The following is a 20,957-nucleotide window of genomic DNA, read 5'->3' as shown; positions in this document are numbered from 1 at the left end:
GTAGGTTATGTTCAGGCACTTAATAAATGTTAAAATGAAATGAAACATTTATTTTATTTATTTTACCGGGTAAAGCCCACTGGGCTATATAGGTCTTTTTCAGAAGATACCTGGCCACAAATAATTGTTCAACGAAGTGGCTTATCATGTAGAAATGTAAACTAGCCAAATACTCTAAACACACGTTTCTTAAAAAAATAGTGGAAAAAATGGATGCATTCATTTTGCACTCACTATGTTTGGATATTAGAACATACAGTCGTGGATTATTTAGCAGCTAGTTTGAATGGCGTATTATATGAGTGAGGATTTGTGTTGACTGGCACAGTGTAAGTGCGTTCCATAGATACAATTTGATCCAAACCAGAGCTGCAAGGTTGAAGCGTTTGGTTTCTCTTCGGGCCACTTTGATACCAAGCGATACATTCACCATGGTCTGACTGCTTTGGGAACATCAGCTGTTTTAGAGCAGGCACTCCATGAGCTGTGTGGTGTACCTGATTAATGATTTAGTGTCCACTAAGTACTGTAGATGTACGCACATATATTATATTACAAAACAAATACAGGACCTCACATGCGGCTGCCATATGTAAATATGTTAAAGCACAAATACAAAGATCCTCCGTGTAGCACACACAGACTTTCGGAACAAGTGCTGTATGCACATATGAAGCGCAAGAGGGGGGTGGTGTGGCCAGCACCACACTGAAGTTGATACACCACGTGATGTACACTAGACCGGTCCAGATAATCACCACTGGCCAGGAGTCGAACTCGGGCGGCCGGGTTTGTAGCACAATACTAAGCTCTACGCCCCCAGGGTACCAACATAAGCAAAGCTCCCCCGTGTAGATTTAAACCAGGTTGATGGGGCAAGACACACACACACGCATGTACACATATTACCTACTGTAATTCGCTGCTGTCAAGGCTGCATGTTTCCATATCTCGTATTCTCGGAGTAAGTGATCTTTGCAACAGTGGCATTTACTGTAGCATGCACACATGCTTTGCGTTGCAAATGGGAGGCAAGACAGATGATACGTATGGAAATTACCGCATGCATACGATTGCAATGGGCTTAGTGGTACTGTTATTGATTTGATCTGTTTCCCCTTGGAGACTAAGTTATCCAAATTACATCTTGTAAAGCTGGCTGGGATATTATTTTCCATTTAGGGCTATTTTAAGAATCGTGCAATGAGTGCATTGTGCATGAAGAACTTGTCAACATAGGTTATTTAAAATTAAGCTGTTTTTTGTTAATAATTTCCATTGTCAATAAGAGCTGGCAAATTACGCTGCACATCCAACACAGAGTCTATGACCAAATCACATGGAAAGTGCCCATATCATTGATCTTAAATGCTATGCAGGTTTGATACCGGATAGTGCTTGCATGGGCGACAACGATGCAAGAAACATGTGTTCGAGGCTGCGGGAATACATTAGAGGCAGAAGGCAGTGTTAGCAAATCCATTGTGGTACTCTACCATGCTCCAACGTCTATGCTGCCTGCAATCACCAACCTCTACCAACCAGCATTGTGAAATATGGTGATATGACCTCCACTACCTTGGCGGCGTGGTGATGTCCTTGTCCAGCAGTGGATAGACAACAGGGCTGTAGATGTACACCTGAAATCTCAGGCTAGAGTGGTGGCAGATTAGTTAATATACGGCAGGGGTGGGGAACCTTTTTTCTGCCAAGGGCCATTTGGAAATTTATAACATCATTCGCGGGCCATACAAAATTATCAACTTAAAAACTAGCCTGTTATATTTGGTCAAACATTTAATTAACTCACCCCTAATGTGATGGCTGGAACTGCTTCTCTTTGGTGAGGCGTGTGATGTTAGCTGGTATTGATGATGTTGCTACTCGCACTGCTTTTCCAGGTTTGCTCCTAGATTTATTGAATTTCGAGTCCCGCCTGCGGTTGCCTTGGCAGGGCCAGACCACATGATTTTGCGGGCCTTATACGGCCCGCGGGCCGGACGAGTTAATCTCTAATGAACCTGAGAATTCCCGGCCACAACTAATATCAGTGGCAAGAAAATAGTTGAAGCAATCCCGGGCCCCTACCTGGCGAAGTATGGTCAACAACCTGGAAGACGTTCACGCAGCAGTGGATTGCCCGCTGTAAAGTATTATTATTTTCATTGTATTTACCTCAAGGTGTCATCATGCTCTGTTAGGCCATATAAAGTACTCAACTTCTGTAGCAGTCCTTGGCCATTGGTGGAAATTCCATGTTTTTTGTCAGGAAATAGTCCCGTGATTCTATAACCGCATGAACTTTAACCCTCGCTCTGCTCAACACATTTGCTTCATCATCACCCATGATTCCTATAATGCTGCATGAAGGCCCTTACTGAGTCGTCACCATCTGTCACCCTCTTGCGGTGGAACAAACCACCTAGCACCGCACACGAGCAGCAGATGTCATCACTCCACCTCCACGGTGAACATCCATTCGAGCGTGTTGCACATCGTTTAGAGCACAGATATCATGTGTTTGTGCTTCTAGCAGCTTACCCTAAAAGCTGCACCGTTAAATAACGTGCACATCACAATCATCACGGACGTGACAGTGGAACAGTGACAGTCGCCGTGGCTATTGAGAGAAGCCACACCATCTGACTCTTGTGCACAGAGGCGGCTGTGTTGTGTTTTATTCGGTGGGTGGGGGGTTTGGGTGGTTTTCTCAAAAGGCTGACGTAACTTTTCTCGGGCATCAGAAAGGGGTCGCCGTGACAACGCTCCGCCAATCACACCGATTCTACTGCCCGCCCCCCCCTCTCCCGTTAGGGGAGCGGGGCGGCCGGGCCCGTTTCGCACGACCCCGACGGTGGCACCCCGGCTCCTGGCCACACGGAAACCGCCACGAAACGCAGCACGCGACGCCTTACGGTTGTTATTTTTCGATTTAAAGCTTTCGTGACTGCAGGGATTCATCTTCTTGGTTTTTTTTCCGGTAAAGTCACGTAGAAGGGAAATCATAAAATAATAAAAATCAAACATATTGTATTGTTTTATTTTTTAGAATAATAAAATAATAAACATATTTTATTATAATAAAAATACAAATATTTTATTATGTTTTATTTTTATTATTTCCCTTCTACGTGACTTTACCAAAAGAACAAAGAAGATGGTTTGTTATTTTTTTACTTCCATCCCACTGGGATTTTTGCACGCAGCATTGATATACGGTGCTTTTTCTGGAAGACTTTGCTGTTTTTTCCTGGATTTTTCTGTTTGCGCGTCGTCACTTTAAGATGTTTTCTTGTTCACGTTTTTTGTTTGTTGCGGTTGCAACCCATTCAAGAGCCGAATGGCTCACAGGGCTACACCAAATAAATGCACTGAACTGAACCCGCCGCTTTCGCTTTGCATGCCACCACCCGCAGAGCGACTCCCAGAAACCAGTCGTCACTCGCCCTTGGCCCAGTTTGTCTAAGCCACCAGAGCTACCGAGTGCCTAAAGTCAGAGGAGAGCTGATTTGCTTCGTGTGAATATTAAAGTTGTGATACCTTTAGTCATCAAACAAAGACGGTCACCGCAACACGTGCGCTTCTGTGGCCGTCTGGAGCACTCTTCCTTCCGATATTAAGAGACCACTGGAAGCTATGGGGCTATACATTTAGTAGGTACGAAAACATCTGTCAAAACTTGACCCCTTCCCCCCTCCCTGTACACATGCGGACTTTTTACACACCCCCCCCCCGAATTCTATAGAACGGCCGATATTTAACCCACGCAGAAACGATCAAGGATTCAAAATATTAACGTGTTTAAGCAAACAGAGTCCACCGCCGGACTATCTAACTCATTTGAAGGCCAATGTAGACAAATTATTATCGAGACTTCACTTCCACCCCGTTTCCTATGCGTACGCACATTGTCAGTAGAGCCCCCCATACGCAAGCGTACGCATTTGGGTTAACCACCCCCCTTCCCCCTCCATGCGTGCGTACGTACTAAATGGATGGCCCCTATACACTTTTAAATCTAGTTTGCAAACTAATTTCAGTAGAGCTGCTTTTTGTGTTTAGCGTGTTGTCCTTTCCACCCAGATCCAATTAGCACGGTTGGCTAATCATACATACACATTTGACCCCTTACACATACACATTTGACCCCTCTGACCTTTGGCTCCGTGTGCAGCCCTTGGGAGTCCTTTGTCAGCTGCGCCCCGTGTCACCCAAGTACGTCACACGCAGCTTCGAGATTACAATTATTTATGGGATGTCACGTAAATTAAGGCGTTACAATGACGCATTTGCGCAAAACAAGTTAAGGTCACTGCCGCAACGCTTCGTTTTTTGTTGTGCCAGTGGAATTTAAATGTCTTCCAAGATGTCACAGAACACAGTAAAACAAATTCCTCCGTGTCATGCCGAGACTGCTACCTTTGCAGTTCGCACAATGCACGCAGCTTTGTAAAGATAAAGCAAATTGTCAAAAAGTCTCATCTTATTTAATTAACCATATGCAATACCTTCCATATCACGAGATTTACGGTTTGACGTCTTGACTGAAACGTATGATTTTTATCAACCTGTAAAGTAATGTTGCCCGATTAACACCAGCCAAATATTTAACTTGCTAGAATATTGGGAGGGACCACTGAAAATTCTCTCCATGCATTATATTTTATTGACTATAGCTTCAACACGATAAACCAAGTGTAACACAGTACGCAGGAAAAAAAAGACCGACATTTTCTGTACTTTTTATATTTATAATGGGAGTTTAAATAACGATGCAGAAATGTATAATCATCATAAGTTTGTACTGCAACAAGATATGGTGGTGCAGTGGTTAAGGCACTGCACTATGAACCGTTAATTCGAGATTCATTGCCACAGCTAACGTTAGTGGCTCCCGACTCCCCCACCCCCAAATAAACCCACACAGACCAACACATAGTGCTTTGCTGGAATACAAAAACCCGCGACGGATATTTGATGGGGAGGCCCTCCTCCATCCAACAGCGGATTGACATTTTAGAGTTGCACTTAACTGGAGATTCGCTTCTATACATTACATAGTGGAAGTAAAAGTGCACGTTATACACTATACAAGTTTCGCGGTAGAGCATTTGGTGGATCGCTTTCTGGATTGAGTTCTTCTATCAGCTTGGATGACCATGGATGCTCGGTGCAGTCATCTCTTCTGGTGATTCAAGGGCTGTTTAGTCAGTGCAAAACACGAGGCAAGCAATGGTTCACACCTCTAGCGATAGTATGAAATATCACGATCCGGAGTTACAATTTAATTCACTAATCAAATGTACTGATTTTCCTATTCAGTTTTGTCTATACCAATTATATGTAACATTAACAAATCTTACTCGCAAGACTCGATTCATGTATCATGCACGTTAATAATCTAATAAATGAATCAAAGCATGGTCACATGCCTACAAAACGGCCAGTGTCACGTCGCGTTATTGATGGACAGTGCATGCCGGCAATAATATGCATATTATAAAGTTAAACTTTCACTCTATCCCTAAATTATTACCAGTTTTCAAAGCCGCAGCATATTTAAGTGGTGTTCACTTGTATGTTGATGACATATTTGTAAAGAGAATCCATGCCTTGGGTCACTCAAGGCAAAACATGTTTAACGTCGCAACAAAACAAACGATACGATTAAACTAATGTTACCATAGTGTGACTAGTTCAGTAAAAAAAACATTCTCTTGGAGTATATTTTCCCCCCCAAAGAACTGTCAAAACTGTTCAGGCCCTTGCAAAACAATAGGCTATTGCACTGAGGCCCATGACCAACAATGACCATTCTCAGCATCTTTCTCCACGGGTGAAACAGAAAAAAAACAGTCAACGTTTGCTATGGGCGTCACATTGGTGGAAGGCCAATCAAGAGACAAGGCATATGGTGGAAGTAATGGGGGCCATGGCGTGTGCTGGTGTACAACTTTATAGGTGAACACTGACGATGGTACAATTTTCTTTTTTTCCAAAATTAATTTTCAAAATAGCAAAATGAAAAAAACACGATAACTAAATTTTCAGATCATCCAAAAACACAAACTTAGAATCTACACAACCTTGTCCTGCTTACGAATATGCTGTTGGAAAACGTTGGTCTCGAAGGCCCATAGGGTGACAGACTAACATTTGATTTTACATTGGGGAAACAGACCCATGTCTATTCTTTTTTACCAACTAGCTTTACTACCCGGCTTCGCCCGAGACTTGGATTCTTGTCAATAACCCACGACAACACGTGATATATTCTGTACAACATTGCTGTACTATGCTTAATAGGCTTCACGGTGTTTGTGTAGCACTCTTGTTTGCAAAAAAAGCATCTCAGCAGCATTTAATGGGCCACACCCTACTTATGAAATTCAAAGTTAAAATCAGTCAAGAGTTTACCTTCGTAAAGAAATGCTGCTGGAAAATACTGTTCTAGAATGCCCATAGGACGAGAGTAAAATTAATTTTTTTATGTTCTGAAACAGACCCTTTTATGCTTTTCTGAATATTTTCAGATCATCAAGAATTCTTTCAAAAACTTTTGAGTGTCTCTGCGAGTGGCTCGCTATTAACCACACAAACTAGGCAATTGAATGAACAAGTGCAACTTGGCAATTTCCTGTTCATGTCCATTTTGTGTTCCGGGAAAGGGGAAGGCGCTGCAATAAATGATTGTCGCGCACAAAGTGTGCTCAACATCCACATTCTCAATGTTCTCAGAGACGTTTGTTATGCTGAGTTCTCTATCATTTTAAGTTGTTGCTTACCTGAAAGGGTTACATTTAAAGGTGTACATAACATTGCTATTAATTGTTAGTGCCAGGTAAACAATAAAAAAAAAATACTTTTTGTACCATTTACAGATAAAACACATTTCAAGTAAATAAATAAATTAAAGCCATTTCAATGTATACCAATCAAACTTTCTCATCAGTTCACCGCATTACAGCACCTTCTCCTCAGCACATTCAGGGGTCAGAGGTCAAATGGATGGCTTCGTGGAACAGGGGGTCTGCATGCAGACTCTCTCCAGATTCTTGCTCCTCTGTGTGACCTCCCCAGGACGCTGCAGAGTTGCCCGGCTGGTTGGGACGGCCGGAAAAATACGAGAAGAAGGAGGACATGGCAGAGGTGGCGCCGCTCAACACCCCACCCACCACAGACTGGCCTGTCGACGCACAGAGAGACGGTTTCTTGTGAGGCTCTTGGTGACACACTCAAGTGCAATCAATTAACTTACTGCAGCAGACCATCCATCAGCAAAACACTTCAGTCAACCACACACACGAGTAACCGCACGAAGGTGCCGGTGAATTTCTGCTTCATAGCATAAGCACTTGCAGCTCGGTGAATAGGAGATCAGCGTGTTCCTTCCAATCTTCCCAATTGCTCTGCCACCCTCCCTCCAGCTTTCGCTCTCAAGACTTCCTTTTCCCCCTGCTAAACTCCAACTGTTTTCCATGAACAGTGTGAATTGTTTTTAATATTGTTCAAATAACATAGTTTCTTACCCTCACTAGTTTGTTACCCCCCTCCCCACTCCCAGTCAGTGCAGTGCTATCATTGACAAATGCTGCCAACATTTCAGGAAATGGCCATTTTTGCAGGAAAGAATATAAATCAGTAGAAGACAACAGTTTTCACCAAAACGTTTGAAAGAAATAGACTTTGTCTTTGTATCGAATTACAATGTGCAATGTTTCAGAAATAAATCCATTGGTTATACAGCCATTCAAATTGGTTATTTCCCTTCATGTAACACAAGCTAATGGTCTTTCCTCAGAGCTGAAACGGGACGCAAAAGGAACAAGATTGTAGCTTGCCAATGGGAGACCATCCTTGTACAGCCTTACCGACAGCCTTCCCCGTCTGCAGGACCGAGCGGCTAGTTGACAGCACGGCCGTGCCAATCCGCCGACCGCGTTCGCTGCTTTGCACAGAGCTGTGAGATACACACACACACACGAGACAAAGATCCCCCACATAGCCTTGAAACAGACTTATGTGGCAAGTGCTGTTAGCGAGTACCTACGAAGGCCAGCACGGCACACTGGGTGGTAGATGGTTAACACCACGCCCGGCCACTTTTATCTCTCCAGTGCGGATGTTTTTACACGCCGCACCAGAAATAATCATCGCTGGTGTTGGTCATAAGCGGAAACGAACTCGGGTCGCCGGGTTCGTAGACAGTGCGCTGCTATACTATCGTACAAACACAAACGCACATACACATCCTATCCTTGCTGCGTGCACACAGATATCCCTTGGCAAGCTAACAAAAAGAGGCTAAGCAGTCACCACCCACTCTATATACCCTTGCTTCATTGGAAAGAGAACGTGCAATGAAAATGTCAACGTTTATGCATATCTAATCCCTCACTTTTATATATATTTGTATTTTGATTGTATGGGATTTTTCCCCACATACTTTTGATAAAGGTTTGTATTACTTACTGTGTTAGTCGCAATTTGACGTCAGCCACAGTGTAGTGACCCTGGAAAGGGTGTCTGAAAGTGAAGGACAAGGTGAAGACAGAACATTGGCAAAGGTGGATAAAAATGCTAAAAATGCCAAACAAATATCCAATTAATTCACTTTTCCACCATTGCAAACAGTAATGTTTTATATGTAGAAGGCATTTATTTATCCATACAGAAGGAATCAGTCCATGTATTACAAATGTGAAGTATATCAGTGGTCATATGAATATTTGGAGGAGTGGTTTAGTATGCATAATGCAGCCAAGAACTCAGTTAAACCATGTCTAATTTTAAATAGCTAAGCTACAGTCCTCCTCATTGACAACTAGGACACCAAGCAATAGCATAAAGGGAGGAGTGCACCCAACTCAACTTTTTGTAGTCCTTATATCACTCTCTACATATACTGTAAAACCTTGGATTGCGAGCATAATTCGTTCCGGAAACGTGTTTGTAATCCAAACAACTCTTATATCGAAGCACTCGTATATCAGTTGTGATGACGTGACGCTCGGCAGACAAAGTGTATACGTACTACTCGTATTGCAAGACCTCGCTCGTTTATCAAATGAATATTTATTTTTTTTAAATGCTCGTCTTGCAAAACACTCGCAGACCAAGTTACTCGCAATCCAAGGTTTTACTGGATAGCTATACTGTGCCGATCCTCAGCATTAATACAATCCATGTTCACTTCCAATTCATCATATTATATCACACTGGGGAAAGGGCTTACTGTGACCCATAAAATGGCTACATGATACCACAGCGAGTGACTCAAGCACAGAGATGATTAATACAGCAGCGGATTGCCAATGACTGCACGTGTGGCAGGGGGACCCACCCTGGCTGCACGTCACGCATGGCCGGGTGCTTGTTGCTGCTCCACACGCGGTGGTTGTGCGTGTCCTGCCACGCCTCCACGAACTCGCTGCCGTAGTCGGCCAGCATCGCCTCGTTGTCTGCGGCATCACAACGCAGTGCAAATGCGCGACAGTTATTGCCGTGTTGTCTGCCCAGTGAACCTGACTGTGCGCTGTAAGCAGATGCTCGACTGAATCATTCCTGCTGGCAGTGGCCAGGTGGCTCAGGAGCTAATACCGTGTCCTTGCACTGCTGAGATCCTGGATTCCCATGTAATCAAAAACGGAATGACAACACGTTAAATTAGCTTATCCCTTAATTTGTCTAATTATAGGTTTAAGAATTGTTCATTCTGGTTCTATTGATTTTTGCACACCACTCTTTGTAAGGTGATATAAAAAGTGCACAGCTAAAGGAGCTTTAGTAGTATTAATGTCATCTTCCAGGCCTGTCATCTGATTTATCTCACTGTTATCTCACTGCAAGCTGTGAGTGTTCTCAGGTAAAATATCAGCTTATTATGGCATGGCAGTGATAGCACCATTGGATTATGAATGCAAAAACATTAAGAGTCCTTCCTTCAAAAAGATACCAAGTTGACAAGCTTAACCACAAGGTTTTCAAATTGATACACATGGCATCACCTCAATCTAACTGTGGATACCAATGCATGTCCGACAGGGCTTAGTGGTAGAGGCATCTTAAAGCTGTGCATCTAAATACATTGTTGTACTGTACTTCTATGCTCTCACATGTACACTCCCCACTCGCCAGCATGTTGAGGTGTGGTGTAATAACCACCACGACCCATACAGCATGGGGAAACCCTCATCGACCAGTAGACAAAAAGGCCGTAAACGTAAACAAAAACTGAGTTGACAGATTAGGGTTGTGTATGGCGCTGAATAACTCCTCATCCCACACAGTCCTGTTGGCTTGATTGGCATGGGCCCTGGTTCAAGGCATGGAATGTGATCATCTGTCCAATTTCCACTCTTACCGTAGCCGGAAATCTGGGCCCAGGTGCAATCATACCACCGCCACGTCCAATCGCGATGCCACTAACCCGGCAGCTGTGTGGTGGCGAGCAGCGACATCAGGTAGAGGCGGAAGTGGGCGCGAACCCACTCCTCGCTGCCCTCCCACTCCGCACTGCCCCCACCGTCGCCGTCGGAGGCCCCGCTCGCCCCGTTCTCTCGCACCTGCCGCTCCAGCAGTGCCAGGAAGCGCAGGTCTGCCGTCGTGGGGCTCAGAGCGCGTTCCAGAGCAGCGTCCTGGAACTCCAGGTGAGCCTTCTCTATCTGGGGAAAGCCAACCGAACAAACGCTGCATGTAGCACTTTTTATTTTCATCTTAGACTTGCGCTATGTTTGATCTGGTTAAACCGAAATACAGAAATAATACATTACAGAACAAATGCAGGTTGATCATTTCATCATGACTGTTAAGAGATGTGGGGCTGGGCAGGACATGTCCCCTAGAATGGATGGTTAATAATAATGGCAGTTAAATTTGGATTTAAAGCTTTCGTGACTGCAGGGATTCATATTCTTGGTTCTTTCGGTAAAGTCACGTAGAAGGGAAATAATAAATATAATAAAATTATTTCCCTTCTACGTGCCTTTACCGAAAGAACCAAGAATAATGGGAGTGGCTGCAAAGAGGGGGAATATTCCCCAGAGTAAATCCAACAGTGATGGAGCGATTGAAGCAACTCATGTACAGGTGCTTTGTGGTTTGTTGCATCAGTTGATCATGAGATGGTATCAACTTGGCGAGTTCTTTATCCAGCAGTGGACTGTTCAAGGCTGATGATAGGAAAATCGAAATTTGATCTCCCACTAAGGAGGTGGAGTGATGGCATTCGGTTATGTACAGAAGATGGATTGCGGCATTGTATTACTGTAAGGGATGGCGATAGTGTGGGAAGGCCTCTATCAAGTAGTGGATAGTTCAAGGTCGATGATGAGTAAAATTACCTTGTTAAAAGGATGAGGTCAATGTTTCAGTCACTTAGCCTTCTGTGTTCTAGCCTCGATAAATTGAATGATTTATTTTTTTATAAACACAAACACCAAAGAGCACACAGATCATACATTTCTCATCAATAAAATATGAACATCTGTAAAAAGTCAAAGATCTTTCTTATTTTACCACAAATTTATCTCAATATTTTTAGTGAAATTGTCAAAAGACATAGCACCCAATTCAAAGACCATTCAATCACAGAAAGCTTAATGGATTTCCAGGGTCTCATTAGTGCCACCGCAGCGCTCTCACCTTTGAGGCAGGTGGATGATTCAATGATTTGTATTTCTCAGTGGATTCAGTCGTGACTCACATCTACTGTGACGTCGGTGAGGTGTTTCTGTCGGCGGAAGAGGTAGTTAGTGGCTCCAACCACGAATCCTCGAAGAGAGACATCACTCAGCAGGGAGTGCTGCTGCAGGGAGAGGTAGGGCAAGCACGCGTAGCCCTGCATGGAGGCACAAGGACAGGACACTAAATAAAACTGTCCCTGCCTTCCCACACACCACCTTCTTCATTGTTGTAACATCTGTAATGCACACAGACCCCTCTACAGTATATCCATTACTTTTTTTAAATTGAAATTCAATCATCCGCCCTTTAAAAAAAGTGTCAAGGTTATAAAAAGTTAATTTTGACGGGTTTCTTTTTTCATTCCTGTTGATATATGCATCTGTATCATTCCATTTCTACTGTAATGTGGACTGATGCTTACTTTACTTAGGTCAATATTGGCACAAACTAAAGATTGAGTGAATACCATTTTGGCAAAAATGTGTAAGTGATAATAATATCTGCAGTGACTAACCTGAGCGACTGACAACTCCACAAAATTGTGAGAATTACTTTAAGTTTTTTGCTGCCCAATGCTTATGCCAACTATGTTATAAGTCATGTTATGAGCTGATATGAATTTGGAATGTTCGGAAAGCTATACGTACCTTGTGTGTTATGGAACAGCCCGCATACTATTTATAGAATTCCTTCTGATAGCACTTCAATGGACATATTTTGCCACACATTAGAGGGGGATGCATTTTCCCGCATTGTCTACTGTTGACAATTGTTTGTCAGGTGAAATCTTTTTGTTAATTATGAAAGTTGGAATTTAGCCACATCAAGTGAAAAACATATATAAATGTGATAATTTTTATGGAGTCATGAATGACAGTGCTGAGAACATAAACTCAGCAGCGAGTTCGTGGAACCTTGGCAGGACATAAACACTGTGTGTGGATTAGCAACAAGCGTTCAGCCATGCTCAATGTGCAGCCAGGATAAGTGAGCCGCTTTAATCACAGGTGGCTATCTGGATTGGCTCAGTGCCCTGACATCTGAGTCACCTGGCCATCGTAATTGTTATTATTTTGTTACAATTATTATTCTTGAGCCATTCACTGCCCAGTAAGTTCGCACCTTGGTAAACACGGCAAGCGGCATGCCATATTGGTCCTCATCCAGGCCCGAGAGGAGACCCTTGGTGACCCGGGCAGTCGGGTCACCGGAGGCATGCAGAGGCTGCACCACCACTGGAGCTCCATCGCCCATCGACAATTTCTGGACCAGACCCTTGGTTGGAACTGCCCGGGCCTCGTCTGTATCATCCGCTCTGCCCACCTCCACATTAACACCATTCCCTTCCGAGTCCAATGGAAATGATGCACATGCCCTCTCAGAGGGCCCTGTCCTCCGTGGCTCGGTGTTTGGTTCTACTTGTTCACTGTAGCTTTGTGCTTGAGTCGAATGAAAAGAGTTTGTGAAGGTGGACGTGAAAAGAAATGCCGATTCCAGAAAGTCGGCTTCGTCCATAGAATCCTTCCTTCTGTAGGACACCGAGTCCACAAAGCCGCGTTCTATCATTCCTGAATAACATAGGGGGGACGTAATACAAAAAGCACATGCTTTCATCTTGATTGTGATTGTATAAGCGTTTATTTGAATATAACTCCAGACTTGAGTGTATAAAGCATAAGTCACGTGCAGTTTTCACGAACCTGGAAAAAGGGAGAGTAGTGCCATTATTGTTCCAACCAACGTGTGGACGGGTGCAATGAAAAATAACACCTGCAACACATTGAATGATGCATCCATTTTCAAATATTGCCTTAAAAATTAGTTACAAACATGTCCACTCAATTGTTTCCATGTCTCTGTTAATGTTTAATTTCCAACTCAGGAAAGATATTTTATTTGTCCACTAAATTAAAATAAGAAATTTATTTTCCAACATCCAAGATATGCACCAACTGCTTCCCAATATGGTGCTTGTGATTTACAATGCGGTTTCATATCTTACCCTCTTTTCCAGCAGAATTAATTTGAAGAGCATAAGTGCCTGTAAAAGACAAAAACTAATATTAATCAGTAATTGCACTGCTTGTTATAATGCACACAACACAATCCATGCACAACAATAGAGCTCTCCAAAATCAAATGGTAGTGCCTCTTAAAATGAATATAATTCTGAATTATTGAATGTTTTTTTTTCATTTGGCAGACACTCGTGATGGAGAAACATCAACAAATGTAGCGAGCCACTCCGTCTTCCAATACGTGTCAAAAGTGAATGTAAACACCTTGTACTTAAACATATACATTTTCAACAATGCTTTCCAAATGGCCAAAGTGGAAGTATTTTTTCGAGTTCAGCACATTTAACGTCAGATTACGCTCATAATTGGTTACAAAATAATCGGCGTTGCCATCTCATTCAAGGCTCTCAGGCAAAATCTCTCACGGCTACATTTCGTTTTTACGCATGCCTGCCACAACTCACTGAAGATATCATTAAGCAATATCGTATGTTTTACTGACAGGCAGTAACTTTTAATACCTTGTGTCCAAAATGCAGAAGCAGCTCTCTGACGGATAAGCCTGCCAACACACGAGGAACAAAGCATCATTCCAGGTGATATCCATCACGTACAGTTACTACAAATGCTCCACCTTCAGTCGGGTAAATTTCCAGGAGTGTAATATTTTAGTATTCTTAACCCTTTCCCATTTGGAGATGACTACAAGTTGCAAGGTGGGTCCCGTTCACTGCTGAACCTCAGCACGTGCAAGCGGTTCAGCATTCATTTTATTTAGAGAGGTATAGCACTCACCACAGAGAACTGTACTCACCACAGAACTGTAGCGACACGACCGCACTCTATGATAGCTGGTGCCAAACTGTGCCACACGCCCTCTTGCATGGCCTTGTGGGAGCCTCGGTACTAATAAAGTTATTTTATTTTAGGTTTTCTTCTGGTTCCGTTTCGATGACGTACACGTATGTAAATAAACACCTTGTACTTAAACGTATACATTTCTAACAATGCTTTCCAAATGGCCAAAGTGGAAGGATATATACACGTACGTTATCGGAACAGGAAAGGGTTAATAAACTCAATGGTGATTATTTTATGGCAACACTGTTAATTTCATGTAGTGGTGCATTGCTGACCAAAGGTAAATAAGACTCTTGCAGGAGAAAATGAATAAATCAACATAGCGATTAAAAAGGCTCACGTATAAAAATCTGGCATCAGTAGAATACACTTATCATGCTGAATTAGAGTTTCATCATTGTCTTGTTTTCAATGTGTGGTATATATTTAGATGTGTATTATATACACCCAAATAAAAACAATGAGTACACCAACTGACAACATTAAAGCTCCACAAATTGTTCAAGTACCAATGTGATCATATTCAACTGCAATGGTACAAATTTGTTAAATTGGCTGAGGAGCAAGAGACAGATGTGTAGAGGTTTTTTAAATGAATGTATTATCCACTAGAACTTAATTTGCGTTTACCTATGTACAGATGAGAAGGTTCCAGATGATTTGTACCCAACGTGCTATTGAGTTGTTCATACAGCTCCTGGTAAGATGAGAAATTGCATGTGTCAGACAAAATAATGAATGGGACTTGTTTCCTTTGATAACAAAAACACTACCTAATATAATACAAAGCTTGCATTGTTTAAATATTTACTTTTAAAACATCAGTTTTGGAGAAGTCTTTCTCTTGGAAGTAGACCTGAGTGATCATCTGTAGCTTGGCTTGCAACAGCCCGTAAAGGGGCTACACAAAAAAACACAAGCAAAACACACAAATACAAACTTTAGAGAAAATGTCGAAAAAAAATGCTTTTCTAATTTAGAGTGCAGGAGTGCACTTACAGCAGCCCTATAATGATTCACCTCCTTCGTGAGTTGATGAAATGCATGGTTCTGGGTTGGGATTCCATTCTGAAATCGATCTTTAACATCGTGGTGCACTGCAGCGTCTCTGATTGCTGCAGGAGTCACGTCAACGAATTGCACACAGCAATTCTGGTGAAAGTTTCTCAGAGCCATCACTATCTCTCACAGTCTTGTGATACAAGTCCATTTAGCTCCTGCTCACGATCAAATTTCACCACTCCATCCCTTCCCAGGCCATGTCTCGGCTAAGACCGCTTATTTTTCTGAACGGTCAACATAATGCCTCTACTCTTCCCGGTATTTATTTCTAAATCATAATTAATTTATTCTCAAATGCACGATGTTCTGCATTTATTGCGAGCATAAGAATATATAAGAATCAATGCATAATTTACCCCTCTTCCTCAGCATTCTCGGTGACTCACCAGTCGGCTGAGCACACACACGCTCTTCTGCACCGTACCACGTGTCACCTCGGAGTCGCGCACCTTGAGAGCCTGGGGAGAAAGACATCGCAGCCACGTTTCACGCTGTGCTACCATAGTCTCTTATACAGTGCTTAGACGCCAAGCATGACGTACTCTTCATCATTTGTACAGTTTATATGCACACAGTAAAAATAACACAGCAGCTCAGGTGTTGGTTAAAAATATAAAAATTGCATTTTGCAGCCCTTTGCAAATCCACTACATCACTGCACCTTTCAGTCATATGGGGGTTGTTGACCACACCTCACCATACCAGTTAGTGCAGACTGGTGACGTTTGGTGGGGGAAACCAGGTGTCTGAGTACAGAACAACTTGTGCAGTTGTAGAAATTTAATAAGCTAAGACTTATAAGAACAGGTTTTCCCCCTTTTCTTCTGGCAACAAAACTGAAACCTTTTTACAAGGAATCATGTCTGCATTAACCACAATACTTGTGGTCAGAATGCAAACAAAAAACACACTGATAATATATGCATTGTCCTTGAAACTGATTGGTCCACACCAGAGACAGCTTTCTTTTGAGCCTCGTCTCAAACGATGCTAGACCAGAGGACGCCAAAAGGCGTACAGCTCAAAGACAATGCACTGTCAAAGTAATGAGGGCTCGGGGTAAGCATCTACTCAGACTTATCAACTCCAATTCCATAAGAAAGTAAAGACAAAGGATTGTAAAGTTAGGAAATAACTCAGGAGTGTTCAAAGTGTTGATTTTCAAAAACAAACTAAACGATAATACAAAAAATGTTTAATCAATATTAATAACACGACTGATAATATTAATAGCATTATATACAAAAATAAGCAACAACAAAAATATATAGCTATCTCAGCCACAGACAAGCTGAAGGAGATGCAGTGATGATGGCAATGTAGCATGGGTCTTCCTGCCAGGTGACTGGCTGGTGCTGTGCGAGTCATAATGTAACCCCTAGAAACCACTCCCACACCCCCAGCTTTGCCCTTGAACGTGGTCACCCATAGTGCCTTCGAAATTGTTTACATTTGCGCTTACTGCCAAATTCTACAAGCATATTTTCTGTACCCAGGCACCAGGACTGGTTCAGATATTATCATGAAGGTTTTTTTGAGTTTGATCGCGTGAATATAAATGTGTCGTTAAACGTGCAACCACCCGATACAGCCAATTAGTAAGGTTTGTCACGTAAAATAAAAACGTGCCAATTAGTTACTAATTAAGTACACCGGTGTGTTGGAGATTAAACCCACAACACTTACAATTCGAGTATAATGTTTCACTGGAGATTACAACCAGCTCCATCAGGCGATTAGCCATAATTGTCAAGAAGTCCTCCTGTTTCGTTCAGATATTACTCTCCACTGATGTTCACGATGGCCAGGAATAGAACGCAGATCACCGAGTTCAAAGCACAGCGACGTTGATGTTTTCAAGATAAATGTTATGGAAAGAACATGTTAAGTATAAGAATGTGCTTGTACCAGCATTTTCAACGCTGGGCTTGACAACTCCACAACTGTAATCTTCCTCAAACAAGAGCTTGATGCTCACATGTAAGGCAGAATCTTTCATTTGAAGCAAGATGTGTATTAATCATTGTATATCAAAGTAAATCCACTGTAAATAAAATACAACGGCTAATTAACTTACAGGTTGTTCTTGCATGGCGTTTTCAACGGCCTTTCCAAGCACTCACCTCCGAATCCATCTGCTGGTAGCAAGACACTCCGTACACGATGCCTCTGTCCCCATCTCGTGGAGGGAGGTGGAAGTAAACACAATCTGCAGGGAAAGAAGCACACACGTGCGCCAGTGTCAGCCGAGCGTGGAGGCTAAGCCACTACAATTCAGAATCAGAATCTTTATTCATCCTTGAGAAATCCGATGAGCTGTGAAGCCCTTTTTCACAGATGTCCAACAGGGGCAGGTCAGAAAGTTATAACAATACAAAAACAACTATTGTAGTGCAAAGTACATGAAAGGAACGCAAATCACAAAAGATTTATACATAAAATGGATTAAATGCAATTTGTATTAATGTCTAAATATAGCTGCATCTCAAGATGCTGTATTAAAACATACATGTGCATCACTGGGAAAAATAAGGTATGTGTACTTGTTTTGGCAAAATAGTCATAGGCAGAAGAGAAAAAAGGTATTGAGCCTGGGTTTGAACAGGGGCAGGGAGTCGAGTGTGCATGTCCGGTGGAAAGGAGTTCCTGCCACTCATTATTTTGTAACCCTGGCTTATAGAACAAGTTCAAACACAAGTCTCTCTCATTCAAGTTTCTACAACAAAGCGAGTGAACACCATTTTGGAGGCATTGTCGTGCCGCCCCTTGAGTATATTTAGACTCACCTTCAAGGTAGTTGTGTGCACCGTCAGGCAAGGCCAGGTAAGGCAGGTGCTGCCATTCCTCTGGCAGTGAACGGCCTCCATTATCATCTTTAATCTGAGGATGAGAAAACTCCACCTGGGAGAGGTGCCATTTGTTATGTTTTAAACGGCTCATTCAATGACAGGGGAATGTGGCTTATTTTTTCCACTCACCAATAGGTATTAATTCATTAGTAAAACGTTGTTATGTATCAACTGCTAAATAAACACCATTTATATAGCAACTCCTATTGTCCTGTCCCCGCACCTCCGATTAGCACGAATGGCTTTGTATGGTGCAAAAGAAATTCAACATACATACATTTCTCCAAATGTCAGCTTTGCAAAGCAACACATTGTTAATGTATGTCTGCCTTTTCTCTGGTTTTAAATGGTAGCTTTTTATATACACCCAGTGTATAGCTGTGGTAATGACCATAATGGTTAATTATTTTTGCCCTTCAGAAATTGACGGTTTGACCTCACCTCTCTAATACCTCCACTTTTCAACCTCCAAAAAACGCAAAAGAATTGAAGCCTCCAGGGCAGAGCATGTGTGGAAGGTGCAGCTGCTAATGCTCGTGTTCCAATGGAGACAAAACACAACACTAACCCCTGTAAATGTTTTCATTAAAAAAATTCCACACAAGGTATTTATAAAGGTTTCATTCGTGTAGGGCTCATCAGCAACACACATTACTGTATAGTTTATCCTTATACGTGGTATCCCTCTATTTGGGGCGTTTTTCAAATACTCTTTAGACCCAGTGTCGCACTGTAGTCATTCTTAAAAGTTAATCAAATTTAAATAAAATTCCCATTGTCGACACATGCAGAGGGAGTGCAGCAGCTGCCACAGCAGCCTAACTTGCTTATACTGCATGCCTACTATAAATCCTGGGTAAACCCAGGATGGATCGTAGGCAGAGCAGCCTGAATGTTTTAATCCAGCGCAGGTGTTCCTTTAAAGGGCTACACGTTTCATAAGCATCGAGAAGCAAGAATATAGCTGTGGCCAAACCATGGAGCTTCGTGTGGAGCGATAGACCAGATAGCGTCTACACGGTGTTATGCAGCTGATGAAAAGGCAATGCCGCTGGACTGATTTGGAGACCTCTGCTGCCTAACCAGAGCTGGTCATCAGCACACTGATAAGGTACGGAAAATTATCTACAACTGCCCCATCACTCCGGGGGTCTTGAGGGGAGGGGGTGAGTGAATATTTGGGGCTGATGATGAGGTCCAATCTCTTAGTAGCAGGTTCTAGGTTCAGACGTAGCATCTCCAACACATTCTCAGAGCAGCAATTACCAGATCATCAGCATACATAACATGACTGACCAATAGGGAGCCCATCCCTTGACCACACCCGGAAATCGATCAGCTTTCCCATTGTATATGTACCAAATTTAAATTCCACCATTACAGCCATGGTAAGCTTCTCGAACTACATGGTAAAATATGTTAAATAGTGTATGTGCCAGAAGACATTGCTGTCGCAACACAAGCTGAACAGATAATGGCTCTGCCTCCTGGCCAATAAGCCACCATCATCTCTGAAGGTCCTTCATGATTGTAAGCGGAGGGTCAGGGACTCTGAAAAGCATGAACAAAACCTATATCCCTGGCCGATTGATGGCAGTTGTTGTAACCGATTCCCCCTATTAAAAATGCGGACAACCAGGGCATCCTTAAAATCCTGCAGAACCCGTCATGTGGACCAAACGGTTGGAATGATGTTACATAGGGCAGTCTGCACACAAACATGACCCTCCCTCAGCAGTTCACTTCAGAGGTCATCTCTGCCCGGCGCTTTACCTGGTCTCCACAGGATTCCTACCACTATCATTACCAGTATCACAATCACCATTTCCACTATCATTACCACCACTGCCGTCATAACCACCAACACCACAATAATTTCCACTATCACTACCAGCAGCAGCTGAACCACCAGTCAGTGTGTAAAGCCAGGTGCAATGATTACCTGCTCGCCCTTTATTTGTGGAAGCCCACCACCAGCACCATCACTGCCCCACTACTACCATCACCTCCAGCAGCAACCACCACCGTCACCAATGTGAGTGTGTAAAGCGATGTGCAATGAATTACCTGGCAGCCCTTTTAGTGGTGGAAACCCACCACCAGCACCATCACTGCCCCACTACTACCATCACCTCTAGCAGCAACCACCACCGTCACCAATGTGAGTGTGTAAAGCGATGTGCAATGATTACCTGGCAGCCCTTTTTGTGGTGGAAACCCACCACCAGCACCATCACTGCCCCACTACTACCATCACCTCTAGCAGCAACCACCACCGTCACCAGTGTGAGTGTGTAAAGCGATGTGCAATGATTACCTGGCAGCCCTTTTTGTGGTGGAAGCCCACCACCAGCACGGCCAAGACAGGGCCCGCGCCGCTCATGATGTCAACAAAGATCCCCGCAGATTCACCCCGGAAGCGCTCTCCGTGACCCCCACGCCCCGCCCCCATGACCTCCCCCCACCCCCCATGACGACAGGT

At 43.1% G+C, this 20,957-nt stretch overlaps 1 protein-coding gene across 4 annotated transcripts; it reads right to left on the bottom strand.

Annotated features, from left to right (window-relative positions):
* Positions 1-4,643: 4,643 nt before the first annotated feature.
* Positions 4,644-20,895, bottom strand: LOC144720990 (late secretory pathway protein AVL9 homolog). 4 transcript variants are annotated; one of them, XM_078598242.1, is made up of 17 exons: positions 20,793-20,895; positions 18,413-18,527; positions 17,750-17,835; positions 16,013-16,084; positions 15,376-15,465; positions 15,195-15,261; positions 14,225-14,265; positions 13,688-13,726; positions 13,386-13,455; positions 12,808-13,253; positions 11,705-11,839; positions 10,430-10,664; positions 9,344-9,461; positions 8,473-8,526; positions 7,872-7,960; positions 6,971-7,186; positions 4,644-5,200 (listed from the first exon to the last, which is right to left on the bottom strand). In XM_078598242.1, the coding sequence occupies exons 1-16, from the start codon at positions 20,856-20,858 to the stop codon at positions 6,987-6,989; spliced, it is 1,923 nt and encodes a 640-aa protein (XP_078454368.1). In that variant the 5' UTR covers positions 20,859-20,895; the 3' UTR covers positions 4,644-5,200; positions 6,971-6,986. The 4 variants fall into 4 exon arrangements, with proteins under 4 accessions (XP_078454368.1, XP_078454367.1, XP_078454369.1 ...); XM_078598241.1 differs by having other exon boundaries at positions 4,644-7,186; XM_078598243.1 differs by lacking the exon at positions 20,793-20,895 and adding an exon at positions 20,668-20,724 and having other exon boundaries at positions 4,644-7,186.
* Positions 20,896-20,957: the final 62 nt, after the last annotated feature.

This window comes from Lampetra planeri, chromosome 10 (assembly GCF_965212315.1).
Source record: "Lampetra planeri chromosome 10, kcLamPlan1.2.h2, whole genome shotgun sequence".
NCBI classification, from domain to species: domain Eukaryota; kingdom Metazoa; phylum Chordata; class Hyperoartia; order Petromyzontiformes; family Petromyzontidae; genus Lampetra; species Lampetra planeri.
Note: the sequence above shows the minus strand (reverse complement) of the source record. Positions and strands in the feature narration are given on the sequence as shown.